This window comes from Astyanax mexicanus, chromosome 14, assembly GCF_023375975.1.
Source record: "Astyanax mexicanus isolate ESR-SI-001 chromosome 14, AstMex3_surface, whole genome shotgun sequence".
Lineage (NCBI taxonomy): Eukaryota > Metazoa > Chordata > Actinopteri > Characiformes > Acestrorhamphidae > Astyanax > Astyanax mexicanus.
Genome location: NC_064421.1, coordinates 46,128,274 through 46,153,835, shown reverse-complemented (window position 1 = coordinate 46,153,835; position 25,562 = coordinate 46,128,274). Strand labels below are relative to the sequence as shown.

General features: G+C 39.0%; 1 protein-coding gene across 2 annotated transcripts in view; it reads right to left on the bottom strand.

Annotated features, from left to right (window-relative positions):
• Positions 1 to 23,735, bottom strand: part of bmf1 (BCL2 modifying factor 1) — a 30,694-nt gene extending 6,959 nt beyond the window's left edge. The window contains exons 1-3 of one of the 2 annotated variants that reach the window (XM_007257920.4): positions 23,286 to 23,735; positions 14,870 to 15,066; positions 12,280 to 12,458 (exon numbers count right to left, since the gene is read on the bottom strand). In XM_007257920.4, coding sequence (XP_007257982.1) covers positions 12,280 to 12,458; positions 14,870 to 15,041 — 351 coding nt within the window. In that variant the 5' untranslated portion in view covers positions 15,042 to 15,066; positions 23,286 to 23,735. Of the gene's footprint in view, positions 1 to 12,279; positions 12,459 to 14,869; positions 15,067 to 16,484; positions 16,820 to 23,285 lie in introns of those variants that run through there. The other variant, XM_049463665.1, reaches the window with a different exon arrangement.
• Positions 23,736 to 25,562: the final 1,827 nt, after the last annotated feature.

The following is a 25,562-nucleotide window of genomic DNA, read 5'->3' as shown; positions in this document are numbered from 1 at the left end:
TTGTATTACCCAAACCTGTGGCCAGTATAAAGGACAAGGAATGTTAAAGGATTGTGATTTAGTAATGAATCCTTAAACAAAAGCCCTTTACCAAAACAATTTTTTTGGCATCCCACAGGGCTCCGTTCTACAGCCCATCAAATTGCTGAAAATGCTAAGAATAATGAAGTGTAGGTCTACAACCCGACTTTAAAGGGGTTTAAAGGGTTAAGGTTGATCATGATGCACATCGAGGAATGTTTAGGCCCCCAGCAAACACCGAAAAAGACAGAGTTGCATCAGAGCCCGCTTTATACATCAAAACCCACAACACACGAGGGCAGCAGATAGACAGACGCTTTTCTGGAAATGACCTTCACACACATATACACATATACACACACACAAAGTTTCCCCACCCAAAACAAACACGACACGCAACTGTCTGTCAGGGCGAGAGTCTGTGTTTGTGTGCCTCTTCGTGACACATGGCCAACTGTCAAAAATTAGTCAGAGTCTATATTTATCCTGAGATAAGTGGCAGAGTTTTAGCAGCCGCTCGGTGTCATCACTCCTGCAACTTCTTATCAGCTTTGCGTGCAGCCTGTCCATCAGCTCTCAAGAGCCCCTGCTTATCACCACAGCAGCAATAAACACACACACACGTGCACACACAAGCGCACACACACAGAGACAATGTCACTTGACTTAGTGAGAATACAAAAAGTCCCTGAACCTTTAATTAAAGAATTTTCTCCTTATCTCAAACATAGCTAATCAGCCGAGACAAAGTTAGCCGTATAGTATAACCGTGGCGATTCTAGGAGGAGGGAGGGGGGATTGGGATGTGCAACCCTACCACAACAGAGCACTAATATAAAAACTGTATTTTTTGAACTTGTAAGTTGCACTTAAAATCCTTAAATTTTCCCCAAAAATAGTCAGTAAGGAGCAGTAAAGCCACTCCACTGAAGTACAGCATTATACAGGAGTTTTAGTTTAGTTCTTCAGCACTGACTGGAGCAGCATTAGCATTAGCTGCTAACCGTGCTAAGCGCTAGCTCTTTCTCCTCCATTCAGAGCTGAGTATATCAGACTGTAGTCTGCACATTTACCATGTTAAAACAAGCTACGTGGGATGAACCGCTAGCTAATATCACCCTGGCTTACTGGAACACTCAGGGTTTCTCAGTGTAGCGCTGTCAGGTAGCATTTACTAGCGCTAAACGTGGCTAGCCCTAGCAGTTAGCCACTAATGCTAAAGCTGCTACACCCAGCCTCAGTGAAAACGCTGAAATCTAAGCTTACTGTAAATAAACAGAAGAGAGAAATCTGTCTATTAATATCCAGCACTTTTTTTAAGAATAACAGTTTTGTTTACTTAGCTTAGCTTTATTTAAATTAAAGCTAAGCTAAGTATGTATGAATTTTACCAGTCATGTATTAAGGAGCAGTAAAGCCATTCTGCTGAAGTACAGAAGAGTTATACAGGAGTTTCAGTTTAGTTCTCCAGCTCAAACAGGAGGAGAATTAGCATTAGCCGCTAACCGCAGTGCTAGCTCTTTCACTATTCAGAGGTGAGTATATAGGACTATAGTCTGAGTTTACAGTGGTAAAACAAGCTACGTGAGACAAACCTCTAGCTAATATCACCCTGGCTTTCCGGAACACTCAGGGTTCTTAAGCGTAGCGCTGCTGGATAGCGCTAGCTAATGCTAATGCTAATGCGGCTGCACCCAACCTTAGTGGAAATCTGGAAATCTAAGCTTACTGTAAATAAATGGAATTGCTTTACTCACCTAAAGAAAAACAGTCCAGCGTTCATTTGATGTTTTTTAAGAGTTACAGTTTTGTTTACGTGGCTTAGCTTAGCTTTAAAGTTGACTTGCATTAGAAGGAATTAGATGTCGACACCCCTGTTCCTTACTAGTGTTGCTTAAAATGTGTCTTATAATCCGGTGCACGTTTATTGATAGCGCGCCTTATAATCTGGAGCGATTTACAGTGCAAAAAATATACAGCAATTTCATCAGCAATGTTCATTTTGCAGATGACTGAATAACAAGCCCTAATCCATGCTTTTGTGCTTCAGTGGCCCCCGCGGTTCCTGAGCTGCTGCTCCGTTCCTCTGAGAGGTGCGTACAGCTTTTAGACGAGCTGGCTGTGTGACAGGAAACGTCAGGCACATCCCCTTTTCTCTGGAGCACGGCGCTAGCAAACACAAGTGCCACTATTGTTTTCTCACACACCAACACACACGCACACTAGCACGAGAGGGTGTTTTCTCCTGCTGCACGAGTGTACACACAAATACAGATGGAAAAAAGGAAGTAACATCACGCCACACGCGCACATCACATCAACATACACACAGACAGGCCCCCCGCCAGTGTCAATCACATGGGGCTGAACATGTGATTACTGATAGCAGTGGACAATATATATATTTAGAGTTTTTGCTGTTTTACTTGATATATTTTTGCACTTTTAATTGAGCTGCTATCATGTGTGGAGAAAGTTTTCTTTGCACTGACCTGCAACGTGCATCTGCTGACCACAATATCTTTTTAGCATGTATGGCATTTACTATAAAAAAAATAAAAAAAAAATATATATATATATAGGTGATTTGCTGTGTAGGTTAAGTACTGTACTTCAACACTGCCACTGTAAACTGCAACAAACAATATTTTATAAATGCTGATTTTATGTTTACTGCTTAATCTCATACTCAAGTAGTCCCTTTCTGACATACATACTCTGATTAGCTTTGCTTTAAAACCACCTGCTCAACACTGTATAGTATAGTTTCTAGGGGTAGACGATATAACGGTATCATCATTTATTGTTTTGTTTTGATTGTATTGTGTTGTTCGGTAAAGAAAAGTTCATATTCATAAAGTTTTAAGAGTTCAGAAATCAATATTTGGTGGAATAACCCTGGTTTTTAATCACAGTTTTTAATCATGCATCTTGGCATCATGTCCTCCTCCACCAGTCTTACACACTGCTTTTGATAGATAACTTTATGCTGCTTTACTCCTGGTGCAGAAATTCAAGCAGTTCAGTTTGGTGGTTTGATGGCTTGTGATCATCCATCTTTTTCTTGATTATATTCCAGAGGTTTTTAATTTTGTAAAATAAAAAAAAAAATAAAAAAACTCATTTTTAAATGGTCTCTTCATTTTTTTCCAGAGATGCATATTATATATACATTTTTTTTATCCTCTTCCTTTTGTGATACATAGAGTATTGCAAAATTACAGTACTATAATATTTTGAGTGGTAGTTTAGTGCTTGAGACCAAACTAACTCCTTTTAAAGTGCATTTTTGTTCGTATAGCTCTGAGCAAACCTTTTTAAAATTTGAATGCTTTAAATGTTGTGTTTTACTTTCAATATAACTTTGTTCTAAAAAATCTAAATCAGAACTAATGTTAATAATAGTTGAAATTGTTGTGTCATTTATGTTACGTAATGATTTTAACATTAAAATATGTACAGTCATGTTTTAACAATAAGAATCAAAAATTAAAAAAGTAAAAAAAAATAAATAAAAAAAAACTGCTCACTAAATTTATCTGATTCAATTTTGAATTCAGCATCAATATTCAGAATTGGGTCAGTGCTTTTATGGGTTAAACAGTGATAAATATTTTTGGCAAATTACTTATTTTACATTTTATATATATATATATATATATATATATATATTTTTTTTTTTTATATATATATACATGTTTTTAATTCTTGCTAAATTGACTAAATTGACCATGAATTCATGTGTAAAAGCAACAAAAGTATAAAAACATCCATGTTTTTAAAGAGAAACTGTACACATCATGTGGTGAGCGGGAATAAAGAATATGCCCTAGCAGTTCCACATTTAAAATGTAATCAAAACCACTGAATGCAATGCTTTTTAAACGCAGGGTTTAATTATACAGAGATAATTATGCTCTGTTGGACTCCTACTACATGGAAACCTCCTCTTTTTTTTTTTCTTTTCTTTTAATGAAACACGCAGTGGCTGCACTACCCCTTCCAAACGGCCCAGCGGGCTCCAAAATACAGCAAAGTGATGTAATTTATCTCGACAGTAGCATCAGCGTATCGCCTAACGCCATCTCTACACGAACAAAGCTAAATAAAAATACAACGAGAACCATAAAAACACAGCTCTGACAGGACGGCCTTAAAACACGGCTCCTCTGAGATAATAAGTCCATCGGAGAGAAGCAACAGCCTCTTCCATCCCTCCCTCAATCCATCCCTCCCTTCCTCCGCTGCCCCAGGGCCTCCTCACAGACCTGTCAGGAGAGAGTAGCAATTTATCTGTCAGCAGCTGCCTGCGCTATCACAGCCTCTGCAGCCACTTCATCTGCGCCCGAGCAGCCCGCCGGCGCTACGCTAACTGCAGCCGAGGGGACGAGAGAAAAACAGACTGCTCTTTGTCGTTTCTGAGTCATTCAGAGGCTGAAGTGTCATTCCTGGCGTCAAATCTCTGACACTGCGGCAGTAATGAGAGAGACAAGGCACTGATAAGCGAGTGCTCTGGGTGTTAAAAGGCCAGTTTTGCCACTCGAGAAGAGCCGGTCGCTGTGGAGCGTGCGGCGACAAGGCTTCAGGGAGTGAAACGTGAAGTCTGAACCACAGTGGCTCTTTTCATTTTATTTTAGCAAGGCTGAGAAAACCACAGCAGAGATCTGGCTAACCAACCAAAACTTACACAAAATGATTTTACTTCTCTAGTATTCTTCCATGGAGTTAACGCTGAAATCCTCACTTCATTAGCAGCCTTTGTTTTATCTAAACTGCTTTTTTTTTTTAACATGTCACCTTACAATCATTAACTCACCAATGTATGCTGAGATTTTAAAAAGGTACTATGAAACACCACCAGTAAAGTACAATTGAGATAGGTAGGTGTATATGTTTAGAACAGGTTACACTGTTAACACTACTTACAAGTAAAAATCCACCCTGCGGATTTGTTCCCGGACCTGGGCTACACACCTCTGTGTGTGAGTAAATATAGGTTTAAATAGGATCTCCGGTGGATTTGGTGTTTCACAGAGACTCCAAACTAGTTCAGTGACTGAACTGCACTTAGCAGGGCATTATTACACGTGTTGTAAAGTAACATATGACATTGCAAAGGAACGTTATTAGTGTTAAAATGTCTTTATTTTAAAATGCCTCTCTGTGCTGTTAGCCAATCAAATGTGATATGTTTGCATGTATGAATATTCATGAGCAAAAGACAAAATCCTATCGTTTTTCCCCACCCCCCACTCTTCCATCGTGTTATACTGGATCACCTGTGTGAAACTGACTTTTCGGTTTATTAAAACATGATGAAGACCTTTAACCTTTAACCTTTGTTAAATAGCACAAATCCGCTCTCCTGTAGCCTTCCGAGATCCAGCAATTTTGTGCAGTTTTTCCAAAGAATATATTGCTCCTACATAAATCCCTTTTTACAAATGTTATCCAGGCTCAAAGTAGCTCCACCCCTCAGTGTTTGAATCCGGAGAGCCCTAACATTTAAAGTGAGGCATAAATAACATTAAAAAGGACAAGAAGCCTACTAAAAAACACTGTTTACAACCTGTAGCGTAACCTACATCTCTGGGCTCCACCATCTTAAAGCAAAGTGACGATTAGTAGAGACATAAGTACGTAATGTTAACAGAAGTACATGCTGTGCACATGAAGGCGTGGCCGGACTGTAGCATAAACGGTAGATTACGGTGTAAAAAGGCGATTTATCTGCAGGGGCAAAATATGTCCTGTTAAAACCCATTCTAGTCTGTTTGGGCAAACTGCACAAAATTGCTGGATCTCAAAAATCTGCAGGAGAACAGAGGTGGGCTATTCAACAAAGGTTAGAACTCTTGATGTTCTAATGTTTTACTACACAAAAAGTCCATTTTAAACCAGAGTTCTCCTTTAATTATTTCTCCATATAAAAATTATAATGAAAAAAAAAAAAAAAAGGCAACTGATAAGGGCAATGATCACAACCTGGGTAGCTTTCCCTGTCTTCAGCCTTCGTTTGCCTACAAAATGACTACAATTGAAGTTAGCTTTTAGAACTGCTTTGTTCTTCAAAGCGCTAACGCCACCATTGGTCACTTCACAAAACCCTGCAATTAGACAGTTAAAGACCTGTGTTAACATCAACATTACCCCCCCCCACACACAAACGCACACACCCCACAACACAGGTACACTCACTGCAACCTCACACTCAAACAGAACAAAACAAGAGATGAATCACTAAACCACCAAAAAAAAAAAAAAAAAAAAGTCACATCTAGAGTTCAGCACTGTTTGGTGTTTTCCTTGCTTTTCATCTTCTACGCCTAGTCATGTTTAGGGTGTACTGAGTCAGAGGAGATTAAATAGTAAAGAAAAAAAAGAAAAAATGTGGACACCACGATTTAAATTATAGCAGAAACAATCCTTCAGATTATTTTTTAACTATTTTTTTTATTCCAAAAATGGCCTTAACGTTTATAGAATAAAAATGTTTATAGAATAAAACCACAATGTTCATTTTACTCAAACATAAACCTATAACAGCAAAATCAGAGAAACTGATTCAGAAACTCAAGTGCTCTCTTCATTTTTTCCCAAAGCTGAATTTATATATTGGTTAGTATGAACAACGTGAATTTAAAACTGCTAACAAACCAAAAGGGATCCTAAAACACAAAGGAGAAACTGGAGGGAGAAAAAGTGCTGAAAACAGCCTAAGGTGGCCTACTTAACTTGACGCTAAGGAGTAAATTACACAACCTAACCGCACAGCCAAGAATAGCAGCAGTAGTAGTAGTGGAAAAAAACAGGCAAACAAAACCAACTCTAATCGGTCTGTGTTTGTCCCTCTTTGGAATCAGTTATCCACTCAGCGTTTCAAAATGCCTCCAGATATGATTGTCCATTTATTTTATAAATATGAATATGAAATACAGTACAAGCCAAAATGTTTGGACACCATTTCTTATTCAGTGTTTTTAATTTTATTTTTTTCCTACATAGTAAATGAATACTAAAGTCCTACAGACTATTAAGAAACACAAAAGAAATCATGTAGTAACTTAAAAGTGTTAAAATGTGTTAAAAATACTCTGTGAAGAAGAAGAATTTAGGTGCTCTTATCTGGGGAGCTGGGAACTCTGATTAACTTATCCTGTGCAACAGAGGAAACTCTTGCTCTTCCTTTCCTGGAGTGGTCCTGATGAGTGCCAGTTTCATCATAATGTTTTTAAATGGTCTTTGTAACAGCACTTGAGGATACTTTCAAAGTTCTTGAAATTGTCAAGATTGACTGACCTTCATTTCTTAAAGAAATTATCTTATTTTTCGTTACTTAGTTGAGTAGTTGTTGCTTCTCATAATCTGGATTCGAACATTACTCAAATATTCACTATTCACTGTATACCTGTAACTCTAGAAAGAAAATAATCAAGTAATTAACTCTTGAAAAGTTCAGCACAGCTGTTAACTAAAAAAGCCTGAGATACTGAGGTAGTGTCCATTTATTGTTCGATAAGTCAATTAATGTAATTATTGTGACAGGCCTAACTTTAGGGCTGCAACGATTAGTCGATATAATCGACAATGTCTATTATTTAAATTTGTCGACTAAAAATTTTCTTTGTCGACTAATCGTTTATATGTAAAGCGGAATTTGAGATGACTAATTGGATCATTCACACAGGTTACACTCAACTTAGCCTGTGTCACCGAAGTGCCCAAACACAACAGATTACATATTTAATAGCTAAATATCAGTACTCTCCATGCTTTAACAACATCTAGACATTTAAAGCCCTTTTAAATCTCATGTTCAGCCTGTTTCTATTGTTTTTAGAGATGGAGGGACATAAATATAATCATTTAATCGACTAATCGAAAAACCCTACCTAACTTAAGTCATAGAACACCTTGAACAACCTCTTGAACATTGAATCTTAAATATCTCAAGTTTTGGCTGACTGACAGTGTCTGCAGATAGAAAATACTGTACATTAAATTTTCCATTTAATTATGCCTTTAAAACCAGGGCTGCTCAACAATGCTCAACAACAGTCCTTTCCACGACCAAGAAATGGAAACGACGCCAAATTTACGCCAAGGAAAAGCACTACTGTCTCAATTACATGACCGAGAGCAGAGCTCCCTAAAAACACAAAGAGCCTCAAAAACCTCTGACAGCAGCGAAGCTCACTGATCCAGAGCTGAAATAGAATCTTATCATCAATGGGAAATCATAGTTGCACCAGTCTGGCTGTAGTATTGCTGGCCTGAGGCTTTTCCTTGCTGGTGGAGAGTGTGAGTGTGTGTGTGTGTGTGTATAGAGTGGGGGGGGGGGGTTAGGAAGCCTCTTATTTGGCTGTCTTCTGCGGGTGATCTCAACGCCGGGCAGGACTTAAGCTGGAGTCTCCCAAACCACCGGAGAGCCTGTTCCAAGCTTCAGCTCACCACCCTATTTACCTTGCCTGGCCACTTCTCGCTTTCGCAGCACGCCAGTGTGTGTATTCAAGAGAGACATGGCAGATGATGACTGCTGGTGTGTGAAGGAATGATTATGGGGGCCAGAATGCCAGTGGACTGTGTGTAATGAAAGAATCAAAACCCAACAGCAGCAGGAGAGTGAGGGCCAGTCACAAAAGAACACCAGAACACTGGAATAAAAGCTCTTAGAATAGGGCTGGACAATATATTGTGAATTTTAAGCAGGACAATGCTCGTCCACATGCTGCTGCTACTGTTTCAGAAGGTCTTTGGGTGTTAGGCCTGCACAATATTGGAAAAAAAAAATATATAAAAATTTGATGATATATTTCGCGATATTAAACAATCAGGGCCCATGACGTCACCAGCCCCATTCCCACCCATGCGCTGTCTCGCGTCTCGAGTCAGAGCCAAGCTCTCAAACCCGAGGAAAATAACAAAACAAGAGTAATCGGCCCTTAAATCAGGCATTTAAATTGCTTTTTAAAAGATACTGTAAATAAGAGCGTTTTTCTGGGATTAAAAGCGTGAATTCAGCTGCAACTGGAAATGTCTGCATCGCAAAACTGTGTAAACATGAGCATGTGTCGAAAGCTGGGAACTCATTCCAGCAAACACATGCCCAACCATGTGGATGGAGGCCATGTGGTCACCTCGTGTTTTCCACTCACCAACAGTTTTTTTTTTTTTTTTATTAATCGCCAACAAAACAAAACAAATCAGGGATCTTGAAGTGTGAACTAATGAAAGACGCTCGCTGAGCGTCGCGGACTGATCGCTGATCAGTCGCAGATGTCTGGCAAATATTGGGCATGCTAGATATCTGACCCAGTCAGCGACCTGGAGTCAGGAGCAGTTTCTACCTACAGCAAATCGAATCATGGAGAAAGAGAAAGAGAGAGAACCACAGGTCCAAAACACACTCTCTGCATTACCAGAGCCATTTATGGAAAGTCTGACCACTTTCTGCAACCCTGTCATAACTGTAATGTAAATGACTGACGACTCAATAAGTCTTGTAGTGTGAACTCAGCATCAGGTAAGACACATTAGGAACCTCTACAACTCCATGCAGAGACTCCATTGTGTCTGGCAAGTGGCTCTGCCTTTTCTAAACAAACAAGGCTTCGGGGGCACTATTACAGCAAGACGATGCTCGTCCACATACCGCTGCTGTTTCACACGCTCCTCACCTACAGCAGAATCTACAGCAGGAATATTCAAGCGGTATAGGATTGACTGTTAGGTAGAACACCCTTAGGAACCTCTACAACCTCTACAACGTCTACAATGCAGAGACTGTGTCTGGGAAAGCTGCATTACAAATGTGATACACACTACTTCTGTAGGCGTAAGCTCAATAAAAATTGGTCATATCAGTCACATTTTTTTATTGTTTATTGATCATGATAATCTTTATCTTCTAACTGCCAAAACTAAAACTAAAAAATCATAGACAATGAATCACCAAGCATCAAGTGTGTGCATAAAGAGTAATTGCATTCTCTCTCTCTCTCTCTCTCTCTCTCTCATTCTCTCCCTTTGTTTTTTTACTGCCTGTTCTTGTAATCACACTCTTAGCACCTCTTTTTCAAGTACGCCAAAGAGGCAGCCAACAATGCATCATTAATGCTATCTGATTTGCTGTAGAAGCTCTGCAGAACAAAGAGCCATTGTTTTTGGGCAGGGCAGGCGTCCACACGAGCTCAGCGGCGGTACGGCTTTGTGCGCAGTCACACAAATCAGTGACAAAAATCCTGGCTGGTCATTACTGTGTGTGTTGCATCAACTCCGCCCCCACACAGAGGGCAGCGGGAGTGTTACGGGTATGCACACACACTCACACTCACAGGATGGAAGGAGAGCAATAAACAGGAAACTAAAAGGATGGGGAGAGTTGAGAGAGAGAGAGAGAGAGAGAGAGAGAGAGAGAGGGAACTTTGTGTCATGGGGTAAAACAAGGGGTCGTCACATCAGACTTTGCTGAAGGAAATGTCTGGCCAAAACAAATGCAGGACGTGGAAAATGTCTCGCACTGCAGCTCCTCTCAATGCCAAGCTCTTTGCAACAGTGGACAACATTGCTTCCATCCTACAACAATAACGGGGGCTTTATTATTTTGTTCCAGATTATAAAGCAATTTAAATCATAACTTTAAAAATAATAAAAAAAAATTCTTACTTCTTAGACTAAGCCAAGAAAAACAATTAAACAATTAAAGCTGTATAACATTGCTCACAGTGCTCATAGTGCTCACAATAAGAGATCACTCACACTCATACAAGTTCACACTGCTGCAGTCTCTAAAATACTCAAGATTTTTCACAGCTGAAAGAACTACGACACACTATACACACTCAATCTTCCACAGGATTAATTGTTAGATAGGACAACATTAGGAACCTCTACAACAAGCTGCATTACAAATTAGATACACGCAACTGTATTTTTTGAACGATCAATAAACGTCTATTTTCTGGACTATTTTTATACATAAGGCACATTATGGGACACTAGTAGGAACAAGGATGTCACCATGTTTTCCTTCTAACTTGTAATTGTCAGAACCCACTCTCTTCTGAAAACTCTCCAGTTTATTTGGGTGAGTAAATCGCTAAGCAGGTAGTGCTAATGCTGCTCCAGCAGTGCTAGCTGGGATTAGCAGCAGGCTACAGGCTAATATTGATATTTAATATTGACCTTTGATAGGCAAGAGCTAGCGCTTAGTAATGTTAGTGGCTAATGCTAATGCTAATACTGCTCCAGTCTCGGTGCTGGCGAACTAAACTGAAACTCCTGTATAACTCTGTACTTCAGCAAAGTGGCTTTACTGCTCCTTAATACCTGACTGGTAAAATTCATACATAAGGTGCTGGATTATAGGGCACACTGACGAGAGAGAGAGAGAGAGAGAGAGAGAGAGAGAGAGAGAGAGAGAGAGAGAGAGAGAGAGAGAGAGAGAGAGAGAGAGAGAGAGAGAGAGAGAGAGAGAGAGAGAGAGAGAGAGAGAGAGAGAGAGAGAGAGAGAGAGAGAGAGAGAATCTTCAGCACAGCGACACTTTTTTTTGACAGTTTGGAGAAAAAAAAATGAAGCGTGGATGAAAGTAGCAGGTGGCTCAATAGGTAGCTTGCTGGATTAGCATTTGTGATAAAACACAAACGAACAGTGCGACAGGCCGTGAACACACTTACCCACAAAACACAAACATGGAACAAATCGAGGGAAGTGTGAGATCAAACGATATGCTTACTTTAGAACATTAAATCGCACAAGCATATTAAGAGGTCAAAATACGCGCCTGTTACTTAAAATGCGTACATTATGGCAGGTCTGAATTAATTTTTGGGCACTTTTGAATCGATTCAGAATCATTCATGTCTGAATCGAGATGAATCTAAGAATTAAAAATGTCCCCCACCACTACAGTGTACTGTAGTGTATATTAAAAGAAACTAGAAGCTGCTTTAATACAGGAAAGGACCAAAAGAAGGATATTAGGCAGATTGCTCAGTGTGAATCACTCTTACATTACATTACATTACAAATTATCCTGTGTGTTTGGTTAAAGAGTAAATAATTTCTATAGCAAATGTTTTTATTGATAGATACTGGCAGCTGGGTTCACTCTACAGAAATCACCCTACAGTCATTATTACTATTATTATATATTGCAACATAAACAGTCATGCTGAAAATCTGGCTCCACCCAGACCCATTCACAGCAGATGATGAATCACATTGTCAGAAACTACTGTGAGCATGTAGTGACTCACCAGCATGTGCTCTTGATAAAACTGGTCTCCGATCATCTGGAGCTTCTGTCCGATACGGGCCTCCACGCTGTGCGCCGGCCGCCGCCGAGGCTCAACGGCTCGATGCTCCTCCCGAAACATGGCGTCCCCGACGCGTTCAGAACGGGCAGACGGTGCCAGTAATAACAGTCCTGCACTACCTAACCAAAAAGAAGAAAAAAAAAAAAGAGACAAAAAAAAAATAATAATTAGCATAATACTAACTTCAAACTGAAGAAGAAAAAACAAGTTAGAGAGAGTAGGGATTATGAAAATATGAATATATTATGAAAATATTGACATTGAAATATTAATTGAAAAATAATGAAAACAAGCAGGCCTGTTGCAACAAGACAGGCAAACCAAGCAATTGCTTGTGGCCCCGAACTGGCCTGGGGCCCCCAGACAATGACAAGTCGAGAAACTGTGTGAGAGACCCTTTAAAATTCCTTGATAGTCAGTGCAGGAAAGTACAACAACACTCTAATCAGAATGCTCCTCAAGGGGGCTCCACCCACTAGTTACTGACAGTAGCATATAACCAGACTGGAACATGTTCAGCAGTATCCATGTAAACAAGCTTTAACATTACTGTCTTTAACCCTAGATTAAAAAATATATATATATTTTATATCTGATCATATTTGATTATCTTTACATGTCCTTACTCATCTTAAGTTAATTTAAGTAAACGGAGTTTCATTCGGTTTTATTTGTAGCTGCACTCTGTCTGAATAGGCATAAATCAAGTGAAAATAGTGCAATAAGTAGAGATAAAAAGAATGAAAACTATATTTTTCTCTATATTTTTCATCATATACTGTAATAGACATTTCTGAGACAAAACTACATATTCCAAAGCTTATAAAACATTCAGCTGTAGATGAAAATAAAATATGTATATAAGTCAGCTATATGTCTGAATCAACAAATTGGAAGTAGAGAAAGGCGAACTGTTGGAGCTAACTAGACCACAATATTTTATCAATATTAACTATATTGTCGTGTCATATCTTCTATGAAAATATATTGATATTTCTTAAAAACCTGTTGTTAAATGGAGTATGCTTTCAGTTAGGGCTGAGCGATTTACCAAGAACCCAATAAAAAAATATATATATATAAATAAAAAAAACAATAAAAAGAATACACTGTTGAGTAAATGTGAAGATTTCAAGGTTTAACTGAGTGCTGAAATGTTCTCCTCACTGTCTCAAAGCCAACGACCAACTCACGGGCCAGACCGTTATACTTTCAGAAAGTGCTTAAGGTGCCAATAAATCACATGTCAGAACTGAAATTTCCTGTTTGTTGTGGTTTCTAAGACCTTAAAATAATAACCTACAGTCCGCAGCAAATGAAAATGAAACACATTTCATCCACAACAGAACAAAGCGTTGAAAAACGTCTCATCACAAGACGACATGAGTCATAAGTCTGACTTTTACAATATTTGAAGAAGTTAAAAAGAGGTTCCTGCTTGGGGGGGCAGGGTTCAGAGAAAGGTCAGCATAGAGGAGCTAGTTGAGTTGATTTGGCTCTTTACATGAGCTGCTGTGTACTGGTAGTGATATTAAGTGTAAAAGTCAAAGGAAACACTGTAAAATGTTCTGTTGTTTTTTTTTATGTTCGTTATAAAAGTATTCGAGTGTTTTAATGGAGAAATGGTGATCTAACCTGTATAATACAAAGACCCTACCCAGAACTCAGTCTGCAACGTAGTAACGAGGTGTGCCATTTAGTTTCATACACAATAGTTATAACATTGTGCACATTATAACATTCCACTTGTCTGCATTTGACTTGCAGCGCTGTGTGTATCTATTCTTAATAAACATTTTTCTTAAATAATAGGTCTATGCGTCTTCAGTGTTGCAATGTTAAACAACAGATCTCATTTAAACAGCTCAAAAATCTTTTAAAAGGCTGTTTTAACACTCCATTTACTATAAAAATGTGGGGTTTAAATCAGGCTTGAGCTCATCATGACTTTATGATTATATTTTTGGGGGGGGGGGGGGGGCTCGATCTAAACTCTATAAATTACAATCAATCAAAACACATTTTTTAATGACTGCATTAATCAGACTGCTGATGCTTTGGCAAGGCCGATAAATCACATTTTCTTTTTTTTTTTCCCTTCATTGAAGTAATTGCCACAACCCGTAATGCTGTAATGCTGCAATTTGAAACCGCCCTGCTTCTGTTCTTTAGACAGCCTCAGTCTACAAAACTGAGCTATTGTAAACAAACGCAGCAGAAGGTTAAGCTGAAGCTCTACCAGGGGCTGCGTGTCCACGGCTGGGCACTCTGCCAGTCAAACAACCCTTGCATGCAGTCATTTGAATTGCAAAGTGACTGGGTACACACACACACACACACACACACTCGCTCACACACACAGGTAATAAAAGCTAAAGAAGCCAAGAGTGTGTCAGACGCCACAGGGACTGAAGGAGGAGTACTGAGCTTTATCTACAACCAGGCAGAGAGATATATATATATAAAAAAAAAAAAAAAAACGTCTAGCAAGCTCTCTCTCCTTCTCTCTCTCTGGTCAGGCCAGGCTTACCGTAGAAGAGGCGTCTTGGCTCCTCGGATATTCCGCAGGGCAGCATGCCATTGGTCCGAGCCGGCGGCCGCCCTGGAGTCTGTGTGCCACGCTCCTCCTGCTTTATCACACTGATCGGGGAACGCCAAGGCTCTGGATCCGTAACGAACACATCATCCTCCTCATCGTCCATGAGCAGGGCCTTCCACGCTCCCCACCTGCAAAACACACACAGTTCTGAGTCCTGTCATTTTTTTTTTTTTTTTTTTTTTTACCATCTGGAATTTGCATATGTCCTGGATGACCTGATCATAATTGCACTGTGATTGCCCAACGCATAGCCATTCACACCTGTTATTTTATAAGTGCTCTACATGTGAGCGTGTATGATCTTATTTCTAAAACAATTTCTGCTGGAGGAAGGTCCGGTTCTGTTTAAGTAAGAGTGTTTAAGTATTTTTCTCTTTCTGCACAAAAGAAACATCAGCCCAATTCAAAATAAGGCTGTTGATCTAGTTTTGCTTGCAAACCAGCTAATAGAATTGCCTTTATCCATAAGCTTGCTATTGTAGCATGCTCAGATCAATTGCACAACTTGTGTGCACAATAGACATCTGCATTTTTATGTATGTTTCAGCAGTGAAACAGTTAATAACCATTTTGACCAAGTTTCCAGGCACTGGAGTGAATCAATCATATTTGTATATTACTGTGTTTTTGCACTCTAAGGCATACTATCAATGAATGTCTATTTTCTGGTCTATTTTCAAGGCGCAACAGATTATAAAGCACATGATGTGACACTAGTAAGGAACAGGGGTGTCGCCATGTTCTAATTCAGCAGGTCTCGCCGCTGGGTGGCAAGACCTGTAAAGCTAAGCTCAGTAAAGAAAAAGCGCTGGATGTTAATTTAAACAGATTTCTCTCCTAAAAAAAATGTTTATATAGGTGAGTGAAGTGTTCTTCCATTTATTTGCATAAAAGCTTAGATTTCCAGATTTCCACTAAAGCTGGGTGCAGCAGCATTAGCATTAGCAGCACTTTTCAAATCTGTTATCATTCTTCTTGTCTGTAGCAAATGATGTGACTAACCAAAGTTGGCTGATCAGTTGGGTTTAAAAATTTGATTTTGACGTTTTAAAGGCCGGCATTTCAAATACAAATATCACACTAATAAACAAAAGAAAAACACTTTTTCCTCAAATGCTAATCAACCATACTTTGCTGAGATATTTTCAGATGTGACAGAATTCACCAATTTTACCAAAATATTGCCATTTAAACACATTTTCCCCTCTTTCCTGTACATAGGCCAGAGCACAACCTGAAGGGTTTTCCTAGATTCCATCACATACTGCACATACAATCTGCCAATGGTCCTCAGAGAGTTGGTGGGCCTATTTGTGGAAAAGGTCTAGGGCCATTTTTTGGTCCCAGTCCATCCCCGGTTGGCTATTGGGAACAGTCTGATAGGGTTTTGTAGAACAACCAAGAAACATCTAGAGAAATGGGGGGGGGGTGCATTTAGGTGCATTTAGGTTTAAAACCTGTACCTGTGTGAAACCAAATCAAACAGAGGGAGAAAACTTTTCTAATAGACAAACTCCTTCAATCAACTGATTGAATGTAATGTTACCTTAACTTGGTTCCAACATTGCTGGTCCAAAAGAGGTAATTTTTAGCTTTTCCTACATCAGGACACTCTTGTCCTGAAAAGGTATAAACAAAAACAAATGCACACATTTATTTCTCTAAACCTAAGGCCTAAATTTGATATGCAACACTAAATCCATGACTGTAAACGGGCCTGCCACTCACTGGTAGCACCACACAGTAACTAGCAATAGAATAATAACAATAAAGGATAGCTTAGCCTGTGGGCGCTCGCACTGCTGATTTAGATAAATAGCAGCAATAAAACCACACACTGGGGCTGCGATTAGACCACCGCTTTACTATATTTAACTCTGCAGTGGTTTGGCAAGACACAGGCAGAAACTGTGTCGCCTACTCGCTCCGTGTTCTGTGGTAAAGTCTGTGTGGTTTAGTGAATAACGACTATTCTGGACGCAGAAGCTGAGACTGTTTGTCCCCGAAATGCCACCATGTCAATCCCACATAACAATTACGCTGCACAAGACTCAAAAAGGCACAGACACAAAAAACAGGAGCTTTCCCTCACTGTTTTCTAGTAAGAAATATGCAGTAGAGGATGTTAAACTTAGAGTATGTACATGCGCATTAACACCAGAGGGGTGAGTATACACAAGCAATAGATAAATGAATCATGATCCCCCAGATCAGCGAACATTGATTAGAGAATGCTTTTCCTGCTAGAGCTTAGATTCTCTGCCTGAAATCAACCAGACCCACCAATTTCCTCTGTTTTTTAATGCTATTTTTATTTTATATAAAGCTATGGTGTGATAATTACAATATAGTAGAGTAACAAATCAAACCTTGTTTTTTAAAAAAAAATGCACAATTTAGAATATTATATAACCATACATAAGCACATGTGAGCTTATATAGTCTTATAGTGCTTTATAGTCTTAAACATTGTTAATTATATTAGAGTAGCCAGGGAGATCGGTTCTTAATAAACAGTGTTCTCAAAGAACAGGTCTATGCTTCTTTAGTGTTGCAATGTTTACCTTTAACATCATTCTATACAGATTCGCTCATTCAAACAGCCTCAAAAATGTTTTTAAAAAGCTCCGTTTTGACGCTTTATGTCGGTATAAATTTGGCTTGAGCTCAGCCCGGGTCAGGGTGGGTTTTTTTGGGCCCGACATAAGGTCTAGTTCCTGTAGAAACTGCAAATGTGAATGCAGCTCAGCAGTGTTACTGGATCCACAAACTTTTGGCTAAAAGAATAGGGTCAAAAACATTTGCCACAGGTGTATAAAACCAAGCACCTAGGCAGTTGCGACATTTTCTCCATACTAAATATTCCACAGTCAACTGTCAGTGCTATTATAACAAAGTGGAGGTGACTGGAAACAAAAGAAACTAATTAAAACAACTTACAAAAAAATGACAGAGCAGTGTCAGCATGCGCCGCGGCGCATAGTGCTCAGAGGTCACAAAATTCAATCTTCAGTCAATCACTACAGATTTCCAAAGTTTATGTGGCCTCCAGATTAGCACTTCAAGAACAGAAGAGCGTAGAGAGCTTAACAGAAGGGATCTCCATAAAAGTCCTGGAGAGCAATGAAGAGAAAATGAACCATGCAGATTTTCTCAGCTGGTGTATGGAAGAGCTGAACATTCCATATTTCATTTCTATGTGTAAAAATGCACAATGATTTTATGAAAATAGAAGCATAAATCAACAATATCAGTCCTATAATCGTTCTGAATGTGGTGTTTTATTTGAAACACGTGACCAGAGACACAAATGTATGGAAGCCCATTTCTGACACTTGGAAAAAAAAAAGGGTTCTTAACCAAGTCATAAATATGAGATACTAAGTTATAATTATGAGATACTAAGTCATAAATATGAGATACTAAGTCATAAATATGAGATACAAAATTATAAATAGTATCTCACAGTTATGAGATACTAGGTCACAGTTATGAGATACTAAGTCATAATTAGTATTTTAGTTACGAGATAGTAAGTCAGTTATGGAGGTAGTAAGTCATAAATAATGAGATAGGAAGTCATAATTACTAGACACTAAGTCATAATTCTGAGACACAAAGTCATAATCATGAGACACTAAGTCATAATGATAAGATAATACCCCTGGGTTTAGTGTCTCACAATTAGGACTTACCAACTCAAATTTAGGAAGATACGGGCCTCCATACATTTGAATGTATTCCTCTAGAAATGTTTTTATTGTTTGGCGATATAAACTGTGTTGGGAGACCTACTATAAAAGAGTACTATTGTTTTTATCCAAAAGCCATCCGTCATCAATATGACACACAAATGAACGTTGGAACTGGGTAAATATTTTAAAATCTGCAGAGTAAAAATTTAGTAGTATTATTAAGTTTAATGTTCACTTCATTCACACTGCACTGCAAACCAGTGTGTGGACCTCAAAAAGCTCAGAAGTAAAGCAAGCAACACACAGCTCCCTCTGCTGCTGTGGGCAGAAAAGCACAAAAACAGAAACACGCTTTCACACACTGGCACACTGTGAGCATAAAAACATGCCACTACTCATTACGATTCACCAGAATCAGTCTTACACAGTCTAACATACTGCCACCTACAAGATCCACACCACAGACAGCCCGGCTGATCCTGAATCAGGCAGACTAGACTTGACTGGAAAAGCCAAAAGATCAAAACAAAAGAGCCGACAGCCCACATGATTAAACCGAGACACCTACGAGACCAGTCTGACCTGTAACAACAGCTCACAGTGCAATCACTTCTTAATCAAGTCTTAAAAACATTGCCTCAGGTTAGATAATCACACACACACACTCACAGGCTACACTTCAACTCCTGCAGCTCACCAAGTGGAGTAAACGTGGGCGAGTAGACGCTGCGAGAAGCCTCCAAGAGTCACTCCAGGCTTCCTATCCTATTCCAGTGACCGACTTCAGTGTGTATCCACGCTTTTGTTGGAGCTGAGGAGGGAGGCGTGTGAAAACACTTTAAATGTCACTTGTCTTGTATAAAAACACTGCAGCCACTATCAGCTCACTTCTACAACAGTCCGCTTAGCGTTTTCATTTGCAATGCAAATGCTCGCTTTTGAGCCAAACGCGTTGTACGCTCAATACTGACAGAAGCTCTCCTCACACTGGGTAGCTGAATGGTGAGATGCCAAATGATTTAAGTAGAAAATATAATCAAAATGTTGATTATACCACAGTTAGTTCCGACCCTGCAATGTGATTGTCTGAGATGCATTTTATGAGTGCCATTATTAGCAGGTAATGAACTGTAACCGAAGCTTTCCATGTATTACTCCACCACATACAGATAACCTAGCAACTCTTTAACTCAAAATCTTTTAATAAACAGTGATAATGAAACTGTGGTATCATCGCAACAATACACTTGAGGTTTGTGCTATAATGTGTAATATTGGCACTGCTGTTCTGTGGTCATAGGCACGAGGCCACAGGCCTTCATCATCCCTTCATCATTGTAATATTAACCCTTTCAGGCTTGAATTATCTCCAGTGATGGGAAAAAAAATCTAAATCTATGCTGTTTTCTGTCTTTATAGCACAGAATAGAAGTCTTTACTATTCTACTATCAAATCTATATAACACATAAATCAAACTAACTCAAATATCTGATATTTATTTTTATTCCCATTGCATTGGAAGCATGTGTGTAATATTTTATGTCATATTGACCTTTTTATTTCATAAACTTTCCCTAAACAGTAAAAAAAATCTTAAAAATATGTCCCATATCACAGTAAAGTAGTAAAAATTAAAGGTCAAGCTATTAATTGGCTGGTTCATGGTCTATACTGATGGGCAACAGCTCTCAAACATCGTTATGCGCAATAAAAACGTTAAAAAATAAATAAATTACATGATGTACATTCTAAGGGATGCAGGATTTGAAAGGGTTAATAGTAAAAAAAATGGTAAAGTGTGCTTTCTACAAACTTTTTACCTATCTAGTTAGCTATCATATTTCCTTGCTAGTTAGCTAACCTAGAGAGAGAGGGGAGTAGGGTGTTTAAAGTGAAGCTCGCTCTACCATTTAGCTAGGAACCATTCTTAAAACTGCTGTATTTTGGTGAACCCAGCCCGGGTCAGTGCAGCAACTGCAGCAAAAAGCAAGTAAAAAAAAGCCCCTTGCCTTTGGGGGGCTGTTTTCAGACTTTTCTGTAAACTACGGTTACCGTTTTATTCTGTTTATTCTGTTATATACCTATAAACATAGACTGTGGTAGCTAGCTAGTTAGGTTAGCATGCTTCGACAGCGTAACTAGTTAGCAAAACAGACAGTACACCGGCTTAATTTCCGCTGCTTGCCCATGCTGAGTGTGAAAAAGTTCAACATTGAGTTCAGTATTAACTAAACAAGATAAAAAGCCAATGAGTTAACGGAGTTCACGCAGTCCACGGAGTCAGCAGACTGCAGCAGCAGGCGCAGCGCGGTGTGTTTATAAACATACGCTCACATGGGCACGGTCCACATCTGGGTAGGATAGCTAACCTAACGCTAGCAGCACTATACGCTCCGCTACAACATATTTTAACGTATTTAAACACAGTTATTAGACATATCTATAGATCGTGAGGAGGCTAGCGAGCCAAATCAAGTGAAATCTGGCTTAAACGGCTCTCAGAAGTGTCTCAAAAGGCTGAATCTGAACTCAACCACTCCCCGGCACTAACAGTTAAGTAACTAAAAGCTAGTTAAGTTAGCTAACCTAGCACGCAGGCAAGCTAACGCTAGCTAATGACAACTTTCGACCGGTGTTCTGACGAGTTGTGCTAACTATGTTGTCAAACCGTGTTAAAGGTAAAAATATAGTATATTAAAGTATATTAAAGGTAAAAATAAAAAAAGAAGCAGCATATTAGCGCATGTTCACTGTATCAGGATAAAGTTATATTATAAAATGCTTTAGTTTTTTTTTCTTATTATTGATCATTTACACTTTTGTGTAATGACAGTCCATATTGCTAACTGCACAAAAAAGCCATAATTATTAAACAGAATTATAAAAAAAAACAAACAAACAAAAAAAAAAAAAAACACGAGAAATAATAAAAACTGTAGGTCAACGCATGCGCAGTGCAGTTAAGTAGCACATAACGATGGATAGCATACCTCGACAGAACACCGGCTTGACAACAAGTTCTCTAAAACTGTACAGTAGCTAACTAGATATCAATAAGATATAAAACATAATAAAATGTTCGCTAAATTGGTCTCTTAAATAAAGTGTCTAGCAAAAACACGCACGTTTATTAAAATATTTGTTTAACTTACACTGATCAAATTAAGCAGTTTACTATTTTACCGATTACTGTTCAAAATAAACAAACACTAAACTAGTGTTAGACTGTAACTTATATAGCTTAGCTATTTTTTTTATTTGATTAAAAATTATAAACTATTCTTTGCTAATCTTAAGGTTTTAATCACTGATCAAATAATGTTGCTAACTAAGTTAACGTACTGATATTAATAATAAACTTATCTAGGTTAACACAGTAATGTTGCTGAAAATTAGTTAGCGACAGCTAACCTAAATAAACTAAAAATAAGTATTTTAATAGTATATATAATCTAGCGTTCGCTATGTAACGTTCCTATCTACATAAATGTGGATTAGATCGGCTAGTTAGATAACTAAACATCATCTCCATGACTGTGCTAAATCTTCTAACTACAAGTTGTGATTGAGGTCGCCAAAAAAACAACACACAGGATTTCAGTACAGCTGTGGAAGCCGCCTGATCCACCGGCTACTGATATATCCTAGATTAGGTTAGCTAACTACTTATAGCTAACGTTACTGCTAATACTAAACTAAAGTTACTAATCTACAGCTACTACTGGTATGTATTAGTAGCTCAATCAGATTAGACATGCCTGAGAAAGTTTAGTGGGTGTTTACAGCGGCGCACCGGCCAGAATTCATTTCAGGAGCTAGCGAGAAAAGTAACTAGCTGGCTAACGTTACAACGTATTTAGTACAACAGCGCAGTAAGCTAACTAGCTTTAGCCAAGTTACTCTCTAAACAACAACACAAACAACACCACCATATGACCAATGTAACTAATAGTTATACAGCTAACGTTAGTTAGCCAGGTTAGCTAACGTAAATCACATAAATCAACACTATAAAAGTTTAGTCATCATGTTTGTCTCTACTAACGCTGTCTGTTGACAGATCCAATAAGCCACAATCCTGTAACTTATACTATACAAGTTAGCTAACCAACATTCATAAACCATGCAAAAGCCAAACGAGCCGGGTGTTCTGTCAAGTTGTGCTACCCTGTCAAACCGTGCTCAAATAGGAACTAGTAGTAAGTTACATGTTTAGGCAGTAAAAGGATTAAGTTATTTAATTTTAAAAAAGTTAAGGCAATATAGGTGATTAAAAACTTTTATTTATATGTTGATGACTGTGAGTCCAGATTGTACAATGCACTAAATTAAACTAAAAACTAAATTATCAGGAAAATAAGTAATAGAGGTTGGTAACTCAGGTTCAGAAAGTAAAAATCCAACCCAGGGTTTTGTACCAACAAAACAACCCAAGGTTGGATTTTTTTTTACTTTCTGGACCTGAGTTATCAAGCTCTAGGAAATAAAAAAAACACACGAAAACAGTAAAAATAAGAGTTTGGCGCATGCGCAGAGTCGCTAAGTAGCACATATCGATGGATAGCAGAACTCGTCAGAACACCGGTTCACACTCAGCTGTAGCTAAAAAAACGTGCGTAAATACATTAAAGAGCTAAAGAGCGAGCGTTACCTCTGGTTGTCCTAGTATAAAGTCCTTTAAGTCCAGTACTTCTTGCTATAGCACTTCTCTCTCCGTTTTCTCCTCTGTTCTCTCTGTTCTCTCCGTTTTTTCCTCTGTTCCCTTCGCTCCGCACCGTTCAGCTCCTCTACTCTCCACCTCTGTCTTCATTCTGATCTTCGCCTCCAGCCGCTGAGCCTCATTTCCAACTACGACAGCAGCAGGCCCCGCCCCCCGGGATACGTAACACCAGCGCCGACCACACGCTCGTCTTAAGACCCGTCACGTGTCTTTGTTATGATCCCGCCCCCTTTTTATCAGACACGTGGAAGGGAAATTCCCGGAGCGGCTGGAAGAACAGCAGCCCGGTTGAACTACACGCGCGGCGAGCTGTCAAACCTGACAGCGTGCAGTTTATCTGTGTTACAGCGCTGCTCTTACTGCTTCTGTCCTTCTGCAGGCAGGTATTCTCATTTCTGTGAGTTTAATTAACGACCTATTACATTTAAACCGAATAATATAAATGCGCAGTGTGAATGAGCTGTTAGCTTAAAATTAAAAGGCTAAATCTATCCTCATGTAAACGGGTTACTACTTGAATGGCTTAACAACTAGCTATATAAATATACAGCTCTGGAAAAAATAGAAGAACACTTCCTGAGTTCCTGAATCAGTTTCTCTTATCTTGCTATTTATAGATATATGTTTGAGTAAAATGATCATTGTTGTTTTATTCTATTCTAAACTACACACAACATATTTCCCAAATTACAAATAACAATTTTGTCATTTTGAGCATTTATTTGCATAAAACGAGAAATCTACAGATAAATGTTACTTATTTTTAATAATAAAATTACCTCATTTAGGGTGTCTAAATTTTTGCTGATGTTCATAAAACCCAGATGACAGAACCTGCAGTAGGAGGGAATGTCTACGCTGCTCTGTAGTTGCAGCTCTATTTATGCCACTGTGGAATCTGGCTCTGGCCTTCTCTGGGACGGGGCAGTGCTGGGGCAGGGCTGTGCTGGGACGGGGCAGGGCTGGGACGGGGCAGTGCTGGGGCAGGGCTGTGCTGGGACGGGGCAGTTCTGGGGCAGGTGCTGGTTGTTATGATCTGGCCCTCTCCACCCTCAGGGACTAGGACTGATCAATAAACACTTGGACAGCTGGAGCAAAGGGGGACCCAGCATTCTCTCACAGAGGACAATACCCCACTACACACACACACACACACACACACACACACACACAAACACACACACACACATACATATGCACAAACACTCTCCATCCCCCACCTCTGTGTCACTGAGACCACAACAGTTAGCCCTTCTCATTTCAGGAACTTCATCCAGGGATGTTCCTAAATAGAGGACAACAAATGGAAGATAAGAAATTATATAAGAGATAAGGAATTGTATAATTGTAAGTAATGACAAATAACTAAAATAATATTTTAGATCTCAAACCACTAAAGGGTTATTGGCAATGTGCAAAAAAAAAATTAATTGGCATTGTTTTAGTGTTATAACATCATACTGAACGTAAAACAGGGTGGTGGTAGTGTGTGTGATAATCTGGGGCTGCTGGACAACTTGCTGTAATAGATGAAACCAGGAATTCTGCTGTTTACCAGACAATCCTAATGCAGAATGGCTGACCATCTGTTCGTGACCTTAAGCCCAGGTGTACTTGGGTTCTGCAGCAGGACAATGACCCAAAGCACGCAAACAAGTCCACCTCTGAATGGCTTAAAAAAAAAAAAACTAAATGAATGTTTTGGAGTAGTGTAGTCAAAGTCTGATTGAGATGCTGTGGATGATCTTAAACAGGCTGTTAATGCTGGAAAATCCTCCAATGTGTCTAAATTTAAAAAAATTGTAAAGAAGAGTGGAACAAAATTCCTCCGCATAGATGTGAAAGACTGGTTGTCAGGTATCATTAAAGCTTGATTGCACCAAGAGTGGAAGGAGTGAAATTAGGCGTCTTCTTGAAACAGCTTTAACTTACATTTGTGGATTACAGCAGAGTGAATTGTATTCACAGACAGTGATAATGATTTCTGGAAGTGTTCCTGAGCTCATGCAGTGATTTCCTGTGCAGAACCAGTACAGCCTGTTTTTAATGCATTGCTGCCTGAGGGCCTGAAGATTACCAACATCTAATACTGACAGACAACCTTGTTTTTACCTTGCAGGGGGTGATTTATCCAGACTCTGAATCTTTTGATGATATCATGTACTGTATATGGTGGGATATCTAAAGTTAGCTAGCAGTTAGCGGCTA